This window comes from Hyaena hyaena, unplaced genomic scaffold (genome assembly GCF_003009895.1).
Source record: "Hyaena hyaena isolate Hyena2069 unplaced genomic scaffold, ASM300989v1 scaffold_1, whole genome shotgun sequence".
Classification (NCBI taxonomy): domain Eukaryota; kingdom Metazoa; phylum Chordata; class Mammalia; order Carnivora; family Hyaenidae; genus Hyaena; species Hyaena hyaena.
In genome coordinates this window covers 7,415,614-7,434,676 of record NW_024080633.1, presented here as the reverse complement: position 1 = coordinate 7,434,676, position 19,063 = coordinate 7,415,614, and the positions used below count along the sequence as shown (strand labels likewise).

Sequence of the window (19,063 nt, the reverse complement as noted above, 5' to 3'; positions counted from 1 at the left end):
CCCCCCCCCCCCCCCCCCCCCCCCCCCCCACAGCACCGGCACAGGACTCCCAGTGGAGGGGAGGACGTTTTAGAAGGCCTCGTGAAGTTATGTGTCAGTCATTTCAGCCGCAGGGAGATCCCAGCAGGCCACCGCAGGGACGGCGTAGGCGCTGAGGTCACGGGTTCTGATCACTGGACACCCCAGGCGTCAAGCCCGGCAGCTCTCTTGGGGGCCGGGGCCTCACAAAGTAGGGCTAGTGACAGTGCGAACCTCGGACTGCTGTTGGGACAAAGAGACGAATCCATGGGGGCAAAGCTCTGGGTATGGTGCCGGGCACGCTGTCGGCCCCAAAACGCTCCCAAAAACTGTCATGTCAGAGAGATGGGCAGGCTAACCCAAGAACTGTACTTAACAATGGAAAGGATGGAAAACACTAGTTAAGAGAAATATGTTTCGCCAGGGCCGTTTTGGGGCCTGGAATACATAGCTCTAGAGGGAGACGGGCTTAGCACGAGGGCAGGAAGGAGAAGCATGCGGAGGGGAGAGGGGTGGGGGCACGTCATTCCCGCTGGTGGGCTTGTGGGCCATTTCCCAGTCTCTCCCACATTTCCAGAACTCACCACTTTGTTCCTTGGATGATTCCAACCATCGACGCCACAGCTGTGAGCTTAAGGAATGAAATGCTTCTGGCGTTAAGGGTACTGTTTTCTGATGGTAACCAGGGGCAAATCCAAACATGCGTCGTTATTACTGACCTTTTCCTTAACCAATCGTCCTGTAATTTGGTCCCATTACTTTAGGGAAAACCTTTACTTTCTATACATCCCTGATGAATTTTCAACTTTTTAAACATCTGCCAGGGAATAATAAAGGCAAATTAGAATCAGAGGAGTGCTGCAATTAATGCAAAAGAAGAAAAATGAGGACAAAGTATCAAAGGAGAAATGAGACAAAGTGAAAACAAAGATGGCAGGTTTCGCCTCCACGATGCTACTATTTATATTAAACGTAAATGGCCTAAACAATCCAACTGAAATGCAAAGGTTATCAGGCATGATGTGCTGTCTGCAAGAAACCAACTGTAGATACAAAGCCCCAGACAGGTTAAAGCAAAGGGGTGGAGGGGCGCCTGGGGGGCGCAGTCGGTGAAGCGTCAGACTCCGGCTCATGTCATGATCTCATATCATAGTCCGTGGGTTCCAGCCCCGCGTCGGGCTCTGTGCTGACAGCTCAGAGCCTGGGGCCTGCTTCTGATTCTGTGTCTCCCTCTCTCTCTGCCCCTCCCCCTCTCACTCTCTGTCTCTGTCTCTCAAAATAAAATAAAGACATAAACTTTTTTTAAATTAAAAAATAACAAAGCAAGCGCCGTAAGGCCGCTTTGCTGGGTTTAGTGTGCACGGACCATCAGAGCACAAAAGTCAGGGGGAGGGACAAATGGAAATACACTCCTGCAAGGGTCTTACGCTTTCCCGGAGTAATTCACCAGTCACCTCAACTGGGCTGCGGCAAATTAAGGATGCACATTGAAATCTCCAGCACCACCGCAAATGATGATGGTGTTTTCCGTGGCCCTGGGGGAAAGCTTATGAAATACACTAGGCAAAAAACAGAGAAAACATTGTATCAAGGGTATAATCCTATATATATAGGGGCGCCTGGGTGGCTCAGTGAGTTAAGTGTCCTGCTCTTGATTTCGGCTCAGCTCATGGTATCGTGATTGGTGAATTTGAGCCCCAAGTCGGGCTTTGCACAGATAGTGTGGATTGGGATCCTCTCTCTCCCTCTCTCTCTATCCCTCCCCCACTCACTCACTCTCCCTCTATCTTAAATAAATTTTAAAAACCTAAATATATAAAGAAATCCTAAATATATAAAAGGAACATAAGAAGGCCAAAGAGAGGGGCGCCTGGGGGGCTCAGATGGTTAAGCATCCGACTTCAGCTCAGGTCACGATCTCACAGTTCACAAGTTCGGGGACCACGTCGGGCTCTGCGCTGGCAGCTCAGAGCCTGGAGCTGCTTTAGATTCTGTGTCTCCCTCTCTCTCTGCTCCTCCCCCACTCGTGCTCTCTCTCTCTCTCTCTCAAAAATAAATAAAACATTTTTTAAAAGGCCAAAAAGAAATACACACTTGTGTGAATGATGAAATTATGTATTTCTTTTCTGCTGTTCCACGCCTAGCAAAACTGTGCACAGAGAGCATGTGTTATTTTAGAGGGAGCTGTGCAAAACAGGAAAGTGAGAGAAAAATGGGAGGGAAGGGGAGGAAAAAACAAGAAGGGAGAAGGGAAGGGACAGAGGGAGCGAAGGAAAGCACGTGGCAGAGAGTCCCGCACAGAGAGGACGGCGAGGCTGGCAGATGCGTGCAAGCCAGGAGCCCCGCCCACGCACACACCCCAGGGCACTGTTGAATGTACACTGATGGCCCCAGGTGACGTGCCAGAAGATGGCATCCCGCGAACTTGGGGCAGAAGGAAACCTGTTCAACAGCGCGCACCTCCAGCCGCGTGGTCCGACCCGAGGGCAAACGGAAACACGCCGCTGCCTATTTAGCAGCAAGAGCAACCAGATGGGGCTCTGCAAGTGTGCCAGCCGCAGATGAAGTGCTTCTGGGGCACACCCACAGCCTCGGTGAGGTCCCCCCCACCCCCCGCCCCCCCGCCGTGACCTGTTTCTGAGATTCATCAAAATGACAGAGTCGGGGAAATTTCTGGTCCTCCCTCCTTAGACCCGGGCCTCTCTGAGTCAGTGCCGCTGACCGAGCCCGGGACGGGTCAGTGGAAGGGAAGGTTAACAGGTTCCTGTGAGTGACGTGATTGTGCTCCATCCAGAGAAGGAGCCAACTCTGGTGCGGAAATGGCAGCTTTCCGCACAGAAAGACGTCTCCGGCTTCCCAGAATTCCTAATCAAAACAGGGTGCCGCCAGTGTACAAGCGCTCCGAGGTGAAGTGTTCTTTACTGATGTTTCCCCCTAATAAATCACCGTCCTCCGAGAGCACTGGCTACTTGGCTTCTTTACGAAGTCTCTGCGGAGGGTGCGCGCGGACTTGGTGGCTGATGTGCTGATGACTCAGGAGAAGAGGGAAGATCGGCTGCACTTCTGAAAGTACGTCAGCAAAAGATAAGCCAGCCTGCTGTGTTTATCAGGGAGATGTCGGCGTTTATTTTTTAAATTATCCCAAGAGGCATCATAGAAAGGGGACGGTGTTGGGGAATTTTCTATAGTGCTTCCTTGCCGTGTGCCCTTGGGAAAGTCACTTCCCTTCTCCCCCCCACCCCTGTAAATGAGGGTCGGAAGCATGATCTATCGCACAGGGCTGCCGGGCAGCTAAGTGAGAAGACTATGAAGCGCTTAATACCTGGTAAGTGCACCGTGTCCCCTGTGCAAGTACGCGTTTAATGAGTGATACACTCGCTATTCGTATTAAAAATAGACTCTTGGCTGTGAGTACATTCACTCCCTTGATGAGTCACGCTCTGTTAGTGAGTGGGGGGGGCAGGAAATAACACAGATGAAAGGCAAAAATCAAGGTCATGGAAAACAGAAAATTAGAGTAAAGCAATGAAACCAGAAACTGGTACTTTAAAAAAGACTAATAAAATTAGACTTCTAGCATGACTCACAGAAAAGGGGTGGGGGGAGAGACAGAGAGAGAAGGGGGAAGGGGAAGAGACACACATGACCAATACCCAGAATAAAAAGGAGCCATCACCAGACCTCACAGACCCTAAAAGGGCAATGTGAGAATACTTTAAGCATCTCTGTGCCCATAAACTCAATGAGACGGGGGGCGCCTGGGTGGCTCAGTTGGTTGGGTGTCCGACTTCAGCTCAGGTCACGATCTCATGGTTCGTGGGTTCGAGCCCCAAGTCGGGCTCTGTGCTGACAGCTCGGAGCCTGGAGCCTGCTTCTGATTCTGTGTCTCCCTCTCTCTCTGACCCTCCCCTGCTCATGCAGTCTCTCTCTCTCAGAAATAAATAAAAAAACCACTAAAATTCAAAAAAAAAAAAAAAAGCAAACTCAACGATACGGACGAATGAGAAAGATTCCAGATAAACCACAGATGAGCAGAGCTCACCCAAGATGAACTAGAGTGTTGTCCAAGAGTCCTATTTCTTGGACTATATCGTAAAGAAATTGAACTTGTAGCTTAAAAACCTTCCAAACGACAAATCTTCAGGCCCAGATAGTTTTACTGGTGAATTCTACTTCTACCGAATGTTTAAAGAAGAAACACCACCAATCTGACACCAGTGTCTCCCAGAAAATAAAAGAGAAAGAAATCCTCATTTCATGAGCCCACTATTATCCTGACCCTCAAACCATATGAAGACAGGACAAGAAATGTGTACAGACCACTGGGCACCATGAACACAGGCACAAACATCTTCAACGGAGGTGAGCAAACTGAATCCAGCAATCTATAAAAAATGCCATATGCCATGACCAAATGGTGTTTATCCCAGGAATGCAAAGCTGACAATGTATTTAAAAAAAATTAACCAAAATATTCCATTATATTAACAGACTAGAGAAAAAGAAAGCACATGATCATATCAAAATTAGTGCAGAACGATATTTGACAAAAATCGGCATCTGTTCATGATCAAAACGCCAGGAAAGCGGAGAGAAGAGAACTTCCTTAACGTGACCCAGGACACCTACAAAAACTCCTTAGTGAGCATTATACCTGATGGGGAAAGACCGAATGACCTCCCTGAGACTCAGAAACAAAGTGTATATATATATATATATATATATATATATACACTTAACCATTCCTATGCTACGTTTTACTGGAAGGCTCAGCCAGTGAGATGTTGCAAGAAAAAGAAATCGTGGCATATGGACTAGAAAAGAAGAGAACCATCCTTGTTTGCATAAGTCATTGTCTACATAGAGAATTTTAAGGATCCTGTGAGAGCAGCTGATTGAAATGATGAGTTGAGCACAGTCTCAGGGTACAAGGTCGACAAAGTTCTCTCATATTTCTATACAATAGCAATAAACAAGTGATAACAGAAAGCTTGCGAACAATACCGTTTACAATTCTTCCTCCAAGATGAAATACTTAGGTATAAACCTAATTAAACTTGCACACGACTGGTACGTTCCCTGAAAGCACCGATAACAGAAATCAAAGACCTAAATAAAGGGAAAGGTATGGTGTTTAGGGATTAGAAGATTCGATGTAACTAAGGTGCAAAATTCTCCCCAAAACGACACATTTCCAAACAAAATTCCAGTACAGTTTTTGCAGACAGAGACAAGCTAAAAGTCAAACCAATGGGGGAAGCAAAGGACCCAGAAGACAGAAAATTCTTCTGAGAAAGAGTAAGGTTGAACTTGCCCTGTGCCTGCAGAGGCTGCACCCGCTCTGGGCTCTCCCTGCCCCCCCCTCAGTCTGCCCTCCTTCTGGATTCTTCCCCCCAGCCCCCTCCCCCCAGCTCACTCTGTCCCCCCCGCTCTTACCCCTAGACCCTTCCCCCAGCTCACTCTGCCCCCCCAGCCCCCTCCCCCAGCTCACTCTGCCCCCCAGCCCCCTCCCCCAGCTCACTCTGCCCCCCAGCCCCCTCCCCCAGCTCACTCTGCCCCCCCACCCCCTCCCCCCCAGCTCACTCTGCCCTCCCTCTGCCCCCCCCCACTCTTGTGCTGTGACCGGGGCGCACGCCTCGCTTTTCCTCCTAGTCCTGGGCCCAGGGTCCTCCCATTGACAGTAACTTCATCAAAATGGCCCAGATTCAAAGTCGTCCGGATTCTCACCTCCTTTCACTTCCGATCTCCCGCAACTACAAGGCAGACGTGGCACTGAGTGGGTGCTCCGTTAACGGTTTGAAGAATGAATACATACAGTTGAAGCTGAGCCAAGATCTGAGTCTGGTAATGGTTAATAGCGGACTTGGGGCAAGTATTTCTGGGCAGGGGGCGGGGGAAGGGGAGGCTATTTGGCGGTGGTGGGGGTTTGGTGGGGGTTTGGTGGGGGTCTGCTCGGTCGGCGTGACGCCCAGACCCCGTCTGCCCCAGTACGAGTCCCCAGAAGGGGTCTCCTGGGCCATTTACTAAGAGCAGAATGCCAAGGCCCCAACAGACGTGGTTATTAAGTATCAGCTGGGATTCAGGCTGGATCCACCCAGGGTTTGGAAAACTTTTTTCAAATTATTTTCCAAGTGTTTGATGAAACCCCAAAGAGATTTTCCCAGGCGTATTTTCCCCAGAAGCTGGAAACGCGTCAGTGTTTAGAGGAGAGCTTCCTCCTCAGGGTTGGCCTCGGTCTGCGCCGGGCTCACTGCAGCGGAGGGGCTCACGATGCCCGGAGCCTCGCGGTGCTTCTCAAACCAGCGCCGGAGCCCAAGAGGGTGCGCGCCCGGCGCGTGTGCGCCCCAGTTACTGGACGCAGAAGCAGCCCCTGGGTCGCAGCAGAACCAAGCTTGCACTGTCTTGGGGAAGCAGGGCCCTGGGTCTTCGGGAAGGCGACGGGAGGGTGGCTCCGGCTGGCCTGGGCTGCCGGCTCCGGCTCAGAGACGCAGAAGGACTAAGTAGTTTTGAGCTTAAAAAAGTAAAAAACAGCCCTTGTAGAAAACTCGGGGTTACACAGACAGGTTTTAAACAGCTACGAATGGAGACAATGACTGGTGATACTGTTAGGTGAGGGTGTTTGCTTTCGGGGCTCTGCCCTGGGCTTTGGGACTGGCTCTCAAGGTGGCGAACGTGTCGCGGGGGGTGTGCGGGGGCTGCGTGAGCATCGGCCCCCGGGGAAAGCTTCAGGCAGGACACGGGCAGGCTACCGTCGCTCACGCAAACTTCATCCAGAAAAAAGGACACCACTCGCCGCCCGTCCCGCAGGGGCCGTGACATCAGAGGGGACGAGGTGCGCCACGATGGACGGGACGGGGCGGCTCTCCGCGACACCGTTGGCTAATCTTCATCTTCCTTGTTTTCAGTTGGGACTCACCCTGTCCCCCTCCCCTCCCCTAAGAGCCTGGTGAGCATCAGGAAGACGCCGCTTGAGGGCTCAACGTTCCGGGTTTCGCCTGGCGTGGGACTGCTTGGCGCGCCTTCAACCAATGGCTTCATGTCGCCCTCAGCTAGGAGAGTTTATCACACAGCAGTATTAAAACTGGCGCGCTCTTGGGGCGCCTGGGGGCTCAGTCGGTTAAGCGTCCGACTTTGGCTCAGGTCATGATCTCACGGTTCGTGGGTTCGAGCCCCGCGTCGGGCTCTGTGCTGACAGCTCGGAGCCTGGAGCCTGTCTCAGATTCTGTGTCTCCCTCTCTCTCTGACCCTCCCCTGCGCAGGCTGTTTCTTTCTCTGTCTCAGAAATAAATAAAACATTAAAAAATAAGTAAATAAATAAAATAAAACTGGCGCGCTCTGGCTCTACTTCCGTGAGGTTACAACTTCCTACTGTGAATTTTAACACAAAGGGACTTGGAGGCCCCTGAAAGGACTGCGCTAACCCTGCGGCGCGTTTACGATCGCGACAGCGCCACGACGGCACCCCCTCTGCTGGCTGGTAGGAGTGGACATGGGTATGACCGCCTTGGAAGACCGCGTGACAGTGTCCACTGACATGCACGACGGGGCCACCCCAGGACCCTGCACTCGCCCTCCTGAGCCCCCCACCCCGAGAAACAAGCACACACGTGCACCAGATGACCAGAGGAGAACCTTCTTCGCTTCCCTGGGCCCTGCGTCAGCAACAGCGTCCCCAGTACACCGTGGTCCCCCCACATGCACAGCGGATCACGACCCAGCAGCGACACAGGGCGGGCTGCCTGCACGAGCCGCCCCAGGGGTTCATGGCAGAGAAATACGGCTGAATAAAAGAAGGCGCTGACGCCTACGTACCGTATGACAGCATTTACACGAAGTCCCAAAGTCAGGACTGTCCACCACGACAGTCCCCAACCCGGAGTGACTCGGGCCAAGTATGGAGGTACGCTGGGTGTCACAGCTGGAAGGGGATGGAAGCCAGGATGCCGCTAACCCCCTGCAGTGCACGGGTCGACCCCCCCCCCCCAAGCAGGGAATGACCAACCCCAGATGCCCATGGCGCCGAGCGGGAGTGACCCGGGGGCCCTGGGGGGCTGGGAGAGCCCCGTGCGCGTCCGTCCGTGGGGCCATCAGCACGCAGCCCCCCAGAGAGCGGCACGCTTCCCGTCCCTGCGCCGTGCTGGGTGCGAGCCGCCCCCTCTCCTCTCCGCCCGGCGGGGCCTGGCCATCGCCCCCACTTAAGTAGGACACGGCACTTCAGTCGGTGAATTACTTTTACTGAAGTGAAATTACAGGGCTGGGTTTTCGGGTCTTCCAAGCCAAACACAAACCGCACGGACAACCAGACTCGCGGCAGCCACTCTGTTCTCTTTCTCAATATTTTCCAAACCACCACCGTCGCAACAAGAGCGAGCACAGAAGCCTCCAGAGTGTACGCTCCCCACCCCCACTCGCCGCCCCGCCCCCCCGCGGTTTTACTGCTCAGGCACCGTCGCTGCGGAGAGCTCATCATTTCCCTGAAAGGGGGGCAGGGCCGGGCCCACCCCTTCCTGCCCCACCAGCCACAAACCTGCGGGGGGTTCAGCCTCGGTAGGTGTCCAAAGACCCAGGGTGGGTCATCTGGCCCGTGCCCCGGGGGTCACTTCAGAAGAGCTGGCTCGCAGCTCAAGTTCAAGTCCTGCGCCATCCCGTCCCAGTGCTGCTCCTGCCAGACCCCGGGAGGGGGTCCTGCCGTAGCCACGGCTCTGGGAAGACAGCATGGAGACTCGCACCCACCACGTGGCAGAGGGGTCGGCCCCACTTATTCGCGTCTCCTGCAGGGGATTTTATTTTCCCCTTGATTCACATCACACCCCGTCACCAGGAGGCTCATCCCCAACACACTCAAGGAGGTTGGGTGTTGGGAGAAGACACCCAGAAGTGGCAGTGACCGTGGGTGTTTCGTGCACTGCGCCCCAAGGGGGAGAAAGAAGGCAACCACTTGCTTGTGAACCTGCTTGGCTTTCGGGCCAAGGAGACAGATGCCTCCCAGTCTGTAAAGTGCATTTTTTTTTCATTTATTTCGAGAGAGAGAGAGAGAGACAGCATGAGCAGGGGAGGGTCAGAGAGAGAGGGAGTCACAGACTCTGAAACAGGCTCCAGGCTTCGAGCTGGCAGTCAGCACAGAGCCCGACGCGGGGCTCGAACCCACGAACCCCGAGATCATGACCTAAGCGAAAGTCAGACGCTTAACCGACTATGCCACCCAGGCGCCCCTGTAAAGTGCATTTCTAAGATGCAAACCATTCTCCAGGTCCCGAGGCCCCTGCAGAATTCGAGTGAGCGCCGTGTCCAGGAGAAATGTGGTGGCCCTTCCCGGAGGAGACGGGGGCTGAGCGTCAGCGAGGCTGGTTTCAGTGGTTGGTGGTGGACAAGACAGCCCGGCGCTGGGACCCGCAGACGCCACAGCGCCCGAGGCGCCCCTGGGCCCACGCCCCTCTCGGCCTCCTCGCTGGGACCCCTCTCTTCCACCCTGTCTCCTCCCCGCTGCACCTCCACTCGCTTCCCACAGCCCCACCCCTTCTGTGCCCTTACCTGGTCCCAATACAGAAGTAAAGCACATTTTCAAGCGTGTGCTGAGTTTGCCGAATGACACGGGTGCCTTCTGGCTGTGAGCGTGGAGTGGAAGGTCTTTATTTATTTGAAAACAAACCTTCAGTTGTTCCCAATCTTAGATTGGATTCATTGGTCTATTTTTCCTGTGCTCTAGTGACTTTGAATTACTATTTTTTTTCTTTTTGTAAGTCCCATTAGAGCTGTAGAGTAGATGTAAAAAAAACACAAAAAAGGGGTGCCTGGGGGTGCTCAGCCGGTTGGGCATCTGACTTTGGCTCAGGTCATGAGCTCACGGTTTGTGGGTTCGAGCCCCGCGTCGGGCTCTGTGCTGACAGCTCGGAGCCTGGAGCCTGCTTCCGATTCCGTGTCTCCCCCTCTCTCTGCCCCTCCCCCACTCACACTCACTCTCTCAAAAACAAATGAACATTAAGAAAACCACACACACACAAAGCACCACCACAAGGCGTGTGAGCAGCCAGCCCGACTGTGCGTGGGAACGAAAGGGGTTCGTGGGAGAGTGAACTGGCTACGGAGCTGTTCGGGGCCTCCCCGGGGCAGTGTGCGGGGGCGCTGCCCACTCCCCAGTCACACTGGTTTTTAGTGGAAGTGTGGCTGCAGCAAACGTCTGTACCCGGTGGGTCCCGACCAGGCAGGAGACACCACCTGGAATTGACGCACCCAGATTCGAATGAGGGAACGAGGAAGCAGGGTCAGAGCGAGAGGCAGGTCAAAGACGGAAGTTCAAAGGTGAGATGGGGGCAGTGAGGCCCTGGCCGCGAGCCCTGTGAGGACACGGGAAGGGCCACCAGCGTCCAGGGCTCCCTGCCCCCAGTGCTGTGCTGGGAGGTCCCACCCGTTGACCTGCCTGGTCCTGTCCCTGATGCGATACGGCAGTGCTACCCGGGGCGTTTCGTACACCAGACGCCAGCCACCTGCCCGAGGTCACCCGTAACTGGTTAGTCCAGGAGGAGCTTGCGGTGCAGGCTGGGACGTCCGTAACCCTGTTTTGAATCACTTTGTTACTTTGCTGGCTTTGTTTCAACGCTACAAGCTTCAAGAGCCTGCGCAGACGGCCCCTTCCACTTCCCAGCAACACCCACCTGCCTCTGCCATTCCGGCTTTGCTCCCAAGTGCTGGGCTCAGTAAAGCAGGGTGGGTGGTGCACAGGGGCAAAGCTGGGGGTGGGGGGTGTGCACACCTGCACACAGCACAGGCTCCCGAGCCGGCCCAGCCAACTCAAGGGCTCGCCGAAGAACCAAACGCCTGTGCAGAGCTCGGAACCAGGCCTGGTCCCCAGGAAGCCCCGACTTAGCTACCGTCAACATCTTAAAAAGGAAAGAACCCAAGCCATGAGCCAAAGGAGAATCCATGTCGCAGGGAGGGCAGGGGGAGGCAGGGAGGCTGGAGAGGGGTGCCGACGGGACAGCAAGTGGCAGCTCCCACGGGTGACCAGAGAGGGCGCCGCGGTGACTTGCTGGTGCCGGCACCCAGGGGCCACCAGCAGCAGTGCAGGTGGCTGGAGTCCGCTGCTCGCGCTGGGAGATGGGACCCAGCGGGCGGTGTGCCTCTGAAGCCACGGGAAATGGGGGTCGTCCCGGAAAGCAAAGGTTACTCACCTCCAAGTTAATTTACACTTTTCCTAAGGGACAAGAGACTTTCTGTCACTGCCTCCCCCGCTAGGAGCACCCGCTCGCTGGCCTCGGACGTGAGGGCGGCTCTGTGCTGGAAGCGGAGGCACCCACTTACTCTGCAGAGAGCGCAGCAGCCCAAGGGGCCCAGCGCTGGAGGCTGCATGTGATAGAATCAGCACCACAGCAAATCCAGTCCTGTGGCTATCAGAAGCCACCGGTACACGGTCGCCCGGGCAGGGGCCATCGGTACGCGGCTGCCCGGGCAGGGGCCATCGGTACGCGGTCGCCCGGGTAGAGGACATCGGCAGGCGGCCACCTGGGCAAAGAAAGACTGACCTGCACATCGACAGTGCTGAGCCCCAGCGCCGGACCCCACGGATGTAAACAGGCGCTGAATGAAGAGTCAATTTGCACATCAGCAAGGAAATCTACACCATACATGAGAGGCTTTCAATCTTTTTATTTATTTTATTTTATTTTTTTCTGAGAGAGTGTGTGTGTGAGCAAGGGAAGGGCAGAGGGAAAGGGAGAATCCCAAGCAGGCTCCATGCCCAGCGTGGAACCCAACGCAGGGCTGGATCTCACAACTGTGAGACCGTGACCTGAGCTGAAATCAAGTCGGATGCTTAACAGACTGAGCCACCCAGGCGCCCCTCAATCTTTTTTTAAAAGCAGAATAACTTTTTTTTTAATTACATAAAGAATCCCAAAATTCTCTGAAAGCAAAGAGGTTTGCTTTCTTTTAAGGATAAGTGGGAAACCCAAGGTCAGCTCACCAGACCCAACCCGAGAATCCTTGGGTGACCCCGAACCCAACAAACTACGCGGATGGGCTACACAACAAAACACACTCTTGAGAAGCTGACAGACTTAAACAAAACAAAACCTTGTACTAAAAAAAAAGGCAAAACAAAAACACGGGGTTGAAGTTTATCGGCTCCCAAGTGTGCCCAGAACACAGTGTGCATCCCCACACACACGCTTTCATTTCATTGGCTTCAAATAGAATAAACAAAGCCACCCTAATATTTTACTTGTTTGAAAACACACGAGAAACTTTTCCAACAACTAAAGGGCAAGCACTTCAACAGTCATCTGTGAGAAACTGGAGTTTATAAACAAGCGAGAACATCTTCAACACAACCCTTCGGTGTGGAAGTCAAAAGCATTAGGACCGAGTGCATTTCCTTTAATGCAAACACAGTGATTTAAATGCAGGGCGCCTGGGAGGCTCAGTCAGTTAAGTGTCTGGCTCTTGGTTTCAGCTCAGGACCCGATCTCAGTTTGTGAGCTGGACCCCTGCATCAGGCTCTGCGCTGGCAGGGCGGAGCCTGCTTGGGATGCTCTCCCCTCCCCCCCGCCCCTCCTCCCGCTTGTGCAGCTGTGCGTGTGCTCTTCCTCTCTCTCCAAATAAATACATAAAGTTAAAAACAAAATTAAAACAATAAGAAGCTGGTTGTTTCCAAGAAAAGATCACCCGACAAAACTCTCTCGTGGTAAATGACCTCAGTCACGATCAGCGCACAGCAGGGGCACTGCCAAGTCTGAGGAACGACGTGTGTGTGTAACTGGCAGACACGTGCAGTACAAACAGTCCGGGGGGAGCCCCCCCCCACCAGCGGGCCCTCCCCACGGGGGCGGGGCGCCAGACCAGAGACTCAGCGGCTGCGTGAGGCGCGTCTTCGCCAGCTCATAGTTCAGTCCTTCAAAGAACAAACGTGACCACAGAGTGAAGCCAGGCTACGAAGTCAATGTCATTTTTCAAGGAAATACATTTTCCTCCAAAAGATATAAGTAAATGGTGAGCTCAGAAGAAGAATACCAACGCTTACAAAAAACAAAAGCCAAATGCTTGGAAACCGGAGGAAACACCTGCCAAAGAAAAGGTGTGTCTGCTTAGCCATGAACTCGGCTGGTTTCACATGAAAATCACCCCACGCACACAGCTGGCTGTGAACAGGTGATCCTGCTGGACCGACTGTTTTCCAAAGTCACAGTGTGGGTTGCTTCCGGGGCTCAGTCGATTCAGCCTCCAACTCTGGCTCAGGTCATGGTCTCATGGTTCGTGGGTTCGAACCCTGCGTTGGGCTCTGTGCTGACAGCTCGGAGCCTGGAGCCTGTTTCGGATTCTGTGTCTCCCTCTCTCTCTGCCCCTCCCCTGCTCACGCTGTCTCTCCCTATCTCTCTAAAAAATAAATATTAAAAAAAAAAAGTCACACTTCGTTAAATGTTTTCTAAGTCCAACGACCCTGGGGACATGGATGAAAGGGGCACAGTCCTCACTGGGGACAGTCACCGAGCTGCACAGGGACAGAAAAGGCCCCGCTCTCCCATGTGTCCTGATGGACTCAGCGGCCCCTTCGATGGGCGTGTCTGCAATGGGACAAGGTACTGACGCTGCAAGTCGGTCTGGCAGCTGCGCAGGGCGAACTATCCAAAGCGTCTGACCTTGACCGCAACCTCAGCTTGCTCGCCAGGCAGCCAGGTCAGGCGCAAGCGGCCCCTGAGAGCTACGAGCAGAAACTCCCCCTCAGAGAAAGACACAGGACGGCGTGTGCCCGCTCCTGGCGCCCTCACGTCGGCCCACGGCGGGGGGCTGGTTACACGGAGACCCGGGAGCAGGAGGCTGCATGAGCCCCTCGAGCCGCTGAACCGTGTGCGGCATCGGCCAACGAGGGGACCACCATCTCCTGCTCTGAATGGAGCCCATGGTGCGTTGTGCGCTTTCTTGGCTACTGGGCAAACGTACCAACCAGGTACGATTCGTGCTGGCGTCCCCCGTACAGGAGCTCCCGGGCCTCGTTAGTAATCACTCACACGTTAAAGGAAAATCCCCCCAGGACCCGCTTCCGACAACCCCGTAGTGTGCACACCCGCTTAAAAGCCGCGTATAGACACGCCGTACGCTGACGGAGGAAATCACAATCTGTGCCCCCAACACCAAGGTTAATGGGCCGAGTTCTAAGTATATATGACCTAAATCCAGGGAAACTGTCCATGAAACTTACCAAAATAGAAACCATGGCATCACAAAACACAGAGCCCAGAGTTCAAAATCTCAAGAACAGAGAGCGCGCAGCCGGCACTTCACCGGGGACCCTGGGGATGGAGAGCGCGCGGCCAGCACTTCACTGGGGATCCTGGGGCTGGATTTGCTAGAATGATCTTACTCTCTACCCAGGGACAGCTTGAGGACTCTTGGCTCCGGGCTGACTGCTTGCTGCATATTCTGTCCCTCTGTGAGTTTACGCTTCTGTCCGTAGCTGGGTCCATATTTAAGTGAAGGAAACTGGGAAGCTCCATCCCCGTCACACACACAATCAGGGAGGAAGGTGGCAGGGGGTTAACGCACAGTGTCTCTTCCCTACACAGCTCGAGCCCGTCTTCCAAACAAATATTTGACATATGGACCCGAGGGCCCCAGGACCCTTGGCTGGCTACCCGATGGCTGAACGGGAAGTCCGGTGCCCGTGGGGAACAGCCTGTTAAAGGTGAAAGCACTACTGCTACCCCATCATATGCTGACCAACACGCCCAAGACCCCACTGGACCAACTCACTGAGAGAGAGAGAGAGAGAGAGACTGGAGAGCTTTCAATGGAAGCTCCTCGATACCTCATTCATCTCCAACAGATCTTGGACTTGAGGAAATCCATCCCTCAGCAGCGTCAAGATTATGTAGAAACCCCTGAATGCCACTTGGGGGGCCGTTTTCTCACCTACACACACAGGTACCAAGAAGGTCTTCTTTCATCTCTTGCTTCAGACTCCGGCTGAAGGCATCTCCCATCAGAGGGCCTCATTCTTGAGAGGGTCACAGCCTGACTTACGGGGACGGGGACAGTCTGGCGAGAGACGCTCACCCTGCCGCGGGGCATGAGCAGCGCCCGTCAGAGGCTGGCGTGTTTCAACACGGAGAAGCCATTCACATAGCGACACGCGACCTGGGTCACGCTGTGGCGGCCCCGAGCTCACGGCCAGCTCTACGACACAGCTTCGGCCCGTCCTCGGCTGGCTGAGCACTGGGGGGCAGCTTCCCGATGGGCATGAACTCCAAACAGCACGTGTTCCTACGAAGGGTCTATTTCAATGAACACCTAACTATGAGCCGAAGGTCAGTCAGCCAAGCGGACCCGGTTAGGTCAGGGTGACGACAGGGAAGGGTGACATGGAGCGTCCGTCCCGTGATTGGGGGGACAGCTCTGAGCCCGAGCAGCACTGGGCTGCATTTAGGACGCCGGCTGCCCCGGAAAGGGCTCTGGGAAAAGGCTCTGGCTGTGCAAACGTGCTCGTCCGGGGAGCCCAGCTCATTACGGGCTGGAGACGGCACCACGGGCACCAGAGCCACTGCAGGTGGCCCGGGCCCATGTGGCCGCTCTTTCCCGTCCCCTCCGAGGGTGGTGCCTGGAGTGCTGCTAAGAGGCCCCGGCGCATGCACGACGTTCAGGCTGGAGGCAAGCCCACCGCCCGGGGTGCTGACTGCACAGGGGACAGAACGGAAAAGACTCACCTCCCTTCCTGCCACCGGAATGTTCGAAGGCTCGGTTTCCCCAATGCGCCCAGCGAGCACGCCCTGAGTCTCAGGCCAGTGGCCGGGGGGCCGCTGTAGCTCTGGGGACCCCATGCCCCGGGGAGCGCCAGCCACCCGAAGGAGCACCAGCAGGCAAAGACACACCAGGCACAGCTTTACACCAACGTTGTGATTTTTATTGATGGGCGACAACCTGCACCCTGGGGGTCACTCAGCTGCGCAGTTAGAGACGCGGCGTCACAGAGGAGCAGGCGGCAGGGTTAGACAGAGCGACCTGAGGGAAGAGCCTCCTTCGTTATTTGCCCGTGTTTCATCCGTGTACACAGAAGCATGAATGCAATTGGAAATCTTTTAATGGCAATAAAGTTGACAATCCCCCAAGGGGTCTGATCTGCAATGTGCACGTAAGCAGCTTTTCATCGCACAATTATTAAAGTGTATTTTTCCTGTTAGGAACCAGCAACTTATTTTTTGTATTTATGTTTCTTTTGAAGAACTATCTCTTCTGTGATAACTGGCTCATTTTTATCATTTATCAAAAACTAAAGGGTGGGGAAGGAAGTGTGAGGGATTAAAAAATTTATTTTTTAAGGAAAGATAAAATTCATTTTCACAAATTTACAAGTGTTGCTGGTGCAGGATTTATTCTATGAAGCAATTAGACTGGGAGTCGAATGCGAGCTCCCCCCTCTTACTCAGGAATCAGCATTATTTCGGAAACTCGGGTTCTGTGTGTTTTCTTAAATCAAGCGACGGCCCGGTTCAACCGAGTGATTTGGGTGTGGAAGCAGCGTCAACGTGAGCCGTGGCGCACAGGCCCCAGGCGTCTGCTCTCCGCTCTAGCCCGTTCTGCGAGGGCAGCGAGGCCCCGTCCGGAGAGCCGCCGGGGACAGGAAGGAGGTCGGAGGGCACGGCGTCGAAGCGGCGGCGGGCACACGGCGCGCAGGCGGCTACAGCAGGTCCACGCGGCGGTAATACAGGAGGTAGGCTGTGCGCTCGGCGGCGGGCTTCACCACCTGGTGCTGGCTGACCACCTTGACCGCCTGGTCTTCGATGCGCAGCCAGCCGTTGAGGCCGATCTGGAAGACGTCCGTGCTGTAGTGGCCGCCCGTTGCGCTGCCTCCGTGATGGTAGACCACTGCAAGAGAGGCCGGGCGCCGTGAGGGAGGCCGTGCCCGCGCCCCCCCACCCAGAGCCACTTCGTTCAATCCACAGCCCCGAACAGTTCACGAGAAAACGTCACCCGCACATCCTAGTGACCCGCGTGACGTGTGTAAGGCCTCCCAGCCAGAGTCGTTGCCGGCCCCTCAGGCGAGGACCGCCCTCCACTGCAGCGAGCACTCGGGGGCGCCGCGCGGAAGACCCCTCCCCGCCCCCGCCTCCAGGACTGCGCCCCAGAGACCCCACACCCTCGTGCTCCCTACCCAGCCCACGCCCTGCGAGACTGCTCTGAAGGGACCGTCTGACCCCCCACAGCTGGCACAAGAGCACCCGGTGGTGCCACAGGACGAGGGGAGACTGGGCGCACGGTGATGCAGGGACGCGCCGGCGTACGTGACAAACGGAGAATTCTAGGTTTTCAGGGACTGTCATCACAGCGAGTGGCTGCACCGGCCCCAGGAGGGCCATCAGGGCTGTTGTGTGGGCACAGCGTGTGGCATCCCCGCCCACGTGGCACCCAGCCACTCTTCCTTCTTTCAGGTTTTAACGAATGAGGTTAAATTCCAAAAAGCAGCACTTGCTATTTGCCTAAGAAAATTCTGTAATTCAACCAAGAAGCCTTAAGTCAAAGGCCTAAAACAAAGACAACCAACCACTGGAAGATGCAGGGAAATCACCGAGAGACACCAAGGGCCGCATCTCCCCGGCTCGGAGGATGAGCCTGGGGAGGAGGGACCCCTGGGGGGGGGACACCTGGGGGGACACCTGGGGGGGACACCTGGGGGAGGGACACCTGGGGGAGACACCTGGGGGGGGGGACACCTGGGGGGACACACGCCTCCGGAGGACAGGCCACCGCCAGCAGGAGGAACGATACCCGGCTGGCGGCAAGGTCGCTGGGCCCTGGAGGCAGCTGTCACTGCACAGGAGGGACGATGCTGTCCAGACGGACCCGTGGCCGAGACTGGGGAGAGGACAGCCCCTCTGGTAAAGGAGCCTCCACACTAGGGGACATGACCACCACGACTGGCCCCCCGGGGACAGGACACCAGTGGTGGGACCGGCACGCACGCGGCAGGTCACAGTGATCAGAAGGCTGTCGAGGACGTGAGGCCCGACGCGGCTCGCCCCCCGCACCCCAAGTCCACTCGGGACTCCATCCTGGAATCTCACCTCTGAGACCCGACCTGAGCGAGGCTTTTTATAAAGTGACCGAGTCCGTGGGACTTAGCGACCTGAGGGTGTGCTGCCTGCAGACACTTCTGTCATAAGCCTCCAAGAGAAAGCAGCCCCCACGTGTTCCAGTCCCCGAAGCAGCACCAGAGAGCCCCCCACCCGACCCGGACCCCAGACAGAGCTGAGGTTAAATGAGGTCTCAAGTTGGAGGCAGCTCAGAGCCAAAAGAATATTCCACTGAGTTCCAAGCCCCAACGTCACGTCAGACCCAGGTTTTCACAAGGCACCGCCTGGCAGAGTGCAGGGGCACCGGAGCCTCTTCTCTGCGCTGAGGGGCGAGGGCAAACGCGGCCTGGCACCGCCCTCGTCACTGCTTTCGTACGGACACAACGCGCACGTGTGCTTACCTGCAAAGAGCCTGTAGGTTCGGTGGCATTTAAAGTTCTTACTTTTAACCCCCGGAGAAAGCAGTTCTGGAAAACAAAATATCAACAGCCGCAATCTATAAAAACGCACTTACAGACGGGCTCGGGGTGACAGGGACGAAGAGGTTCCGATGGCCCCGCTCACACGCGCCCCCGGCAGACCAGGAAAACCGGAGAAGCTCCATCCATCCCTTCGTCTGCAGAAGCGCCGCCCGGGAGGCAGAGCGGCTGTGGGACACGGGGCCAGGGGACCGGCAACCCGTCCGTTACGAAGCAGAGGAAACACTCTGAGCATATCAAGCTCGTGCCAGAAACCCCTTAAAAGCAGATATTCTGAAGAATGGAGAAGAAACCTGCCCACTGAGAAACACAACGGCCTCGGGAAAGCTCAGAATTCAAACATCTCACAGGTGAGGGAGGCCGTCAGGTAAGAGTAAGATGGTCTCTCCCATGAGGCACTGGGCCACCAGCTGGGAAGGCGGAGTCCTCGTCCTCGGGGCACCTGGCCCCTGCAGGAACAGCTCCCCGCAGGGACCCTTCTCGCCGCCGGCCTCTCCCCTACCCTCACCC

General features: G+C 55.4%; 1 protein-coding gene across 1 annotated transcript in view; it reads right to left on the bottom strand.

Annotated features, from left to right (window-relative positions):
- Positions 1-15,885: 15,885 nt before the first annotated feature.
- The window catches only part of USP10 (ubiquitin specific peptidase 10), a 66,285-nt gene continuing 63,107 nt past the window's right edge, over positions 15,886-19,063 (bottom strand). The window contains exons 13-14 of the mRNA XM_039226594.1: positions 18,476-18,541; positions 15,886-16,869 (exon numbers count right to left, since the gene is read on the bottom strand). Coding sequence (XP_039082525.1) covers positions 16,682-16,869; positions 18,476-18,541 — 254 coding nt within the window. The 3' untranslated portion in view covers positions 15,886-16,681. The remainder of the gene's footprint in view (positions 16,870-18,475; positions 18,542-19,063) is intronic.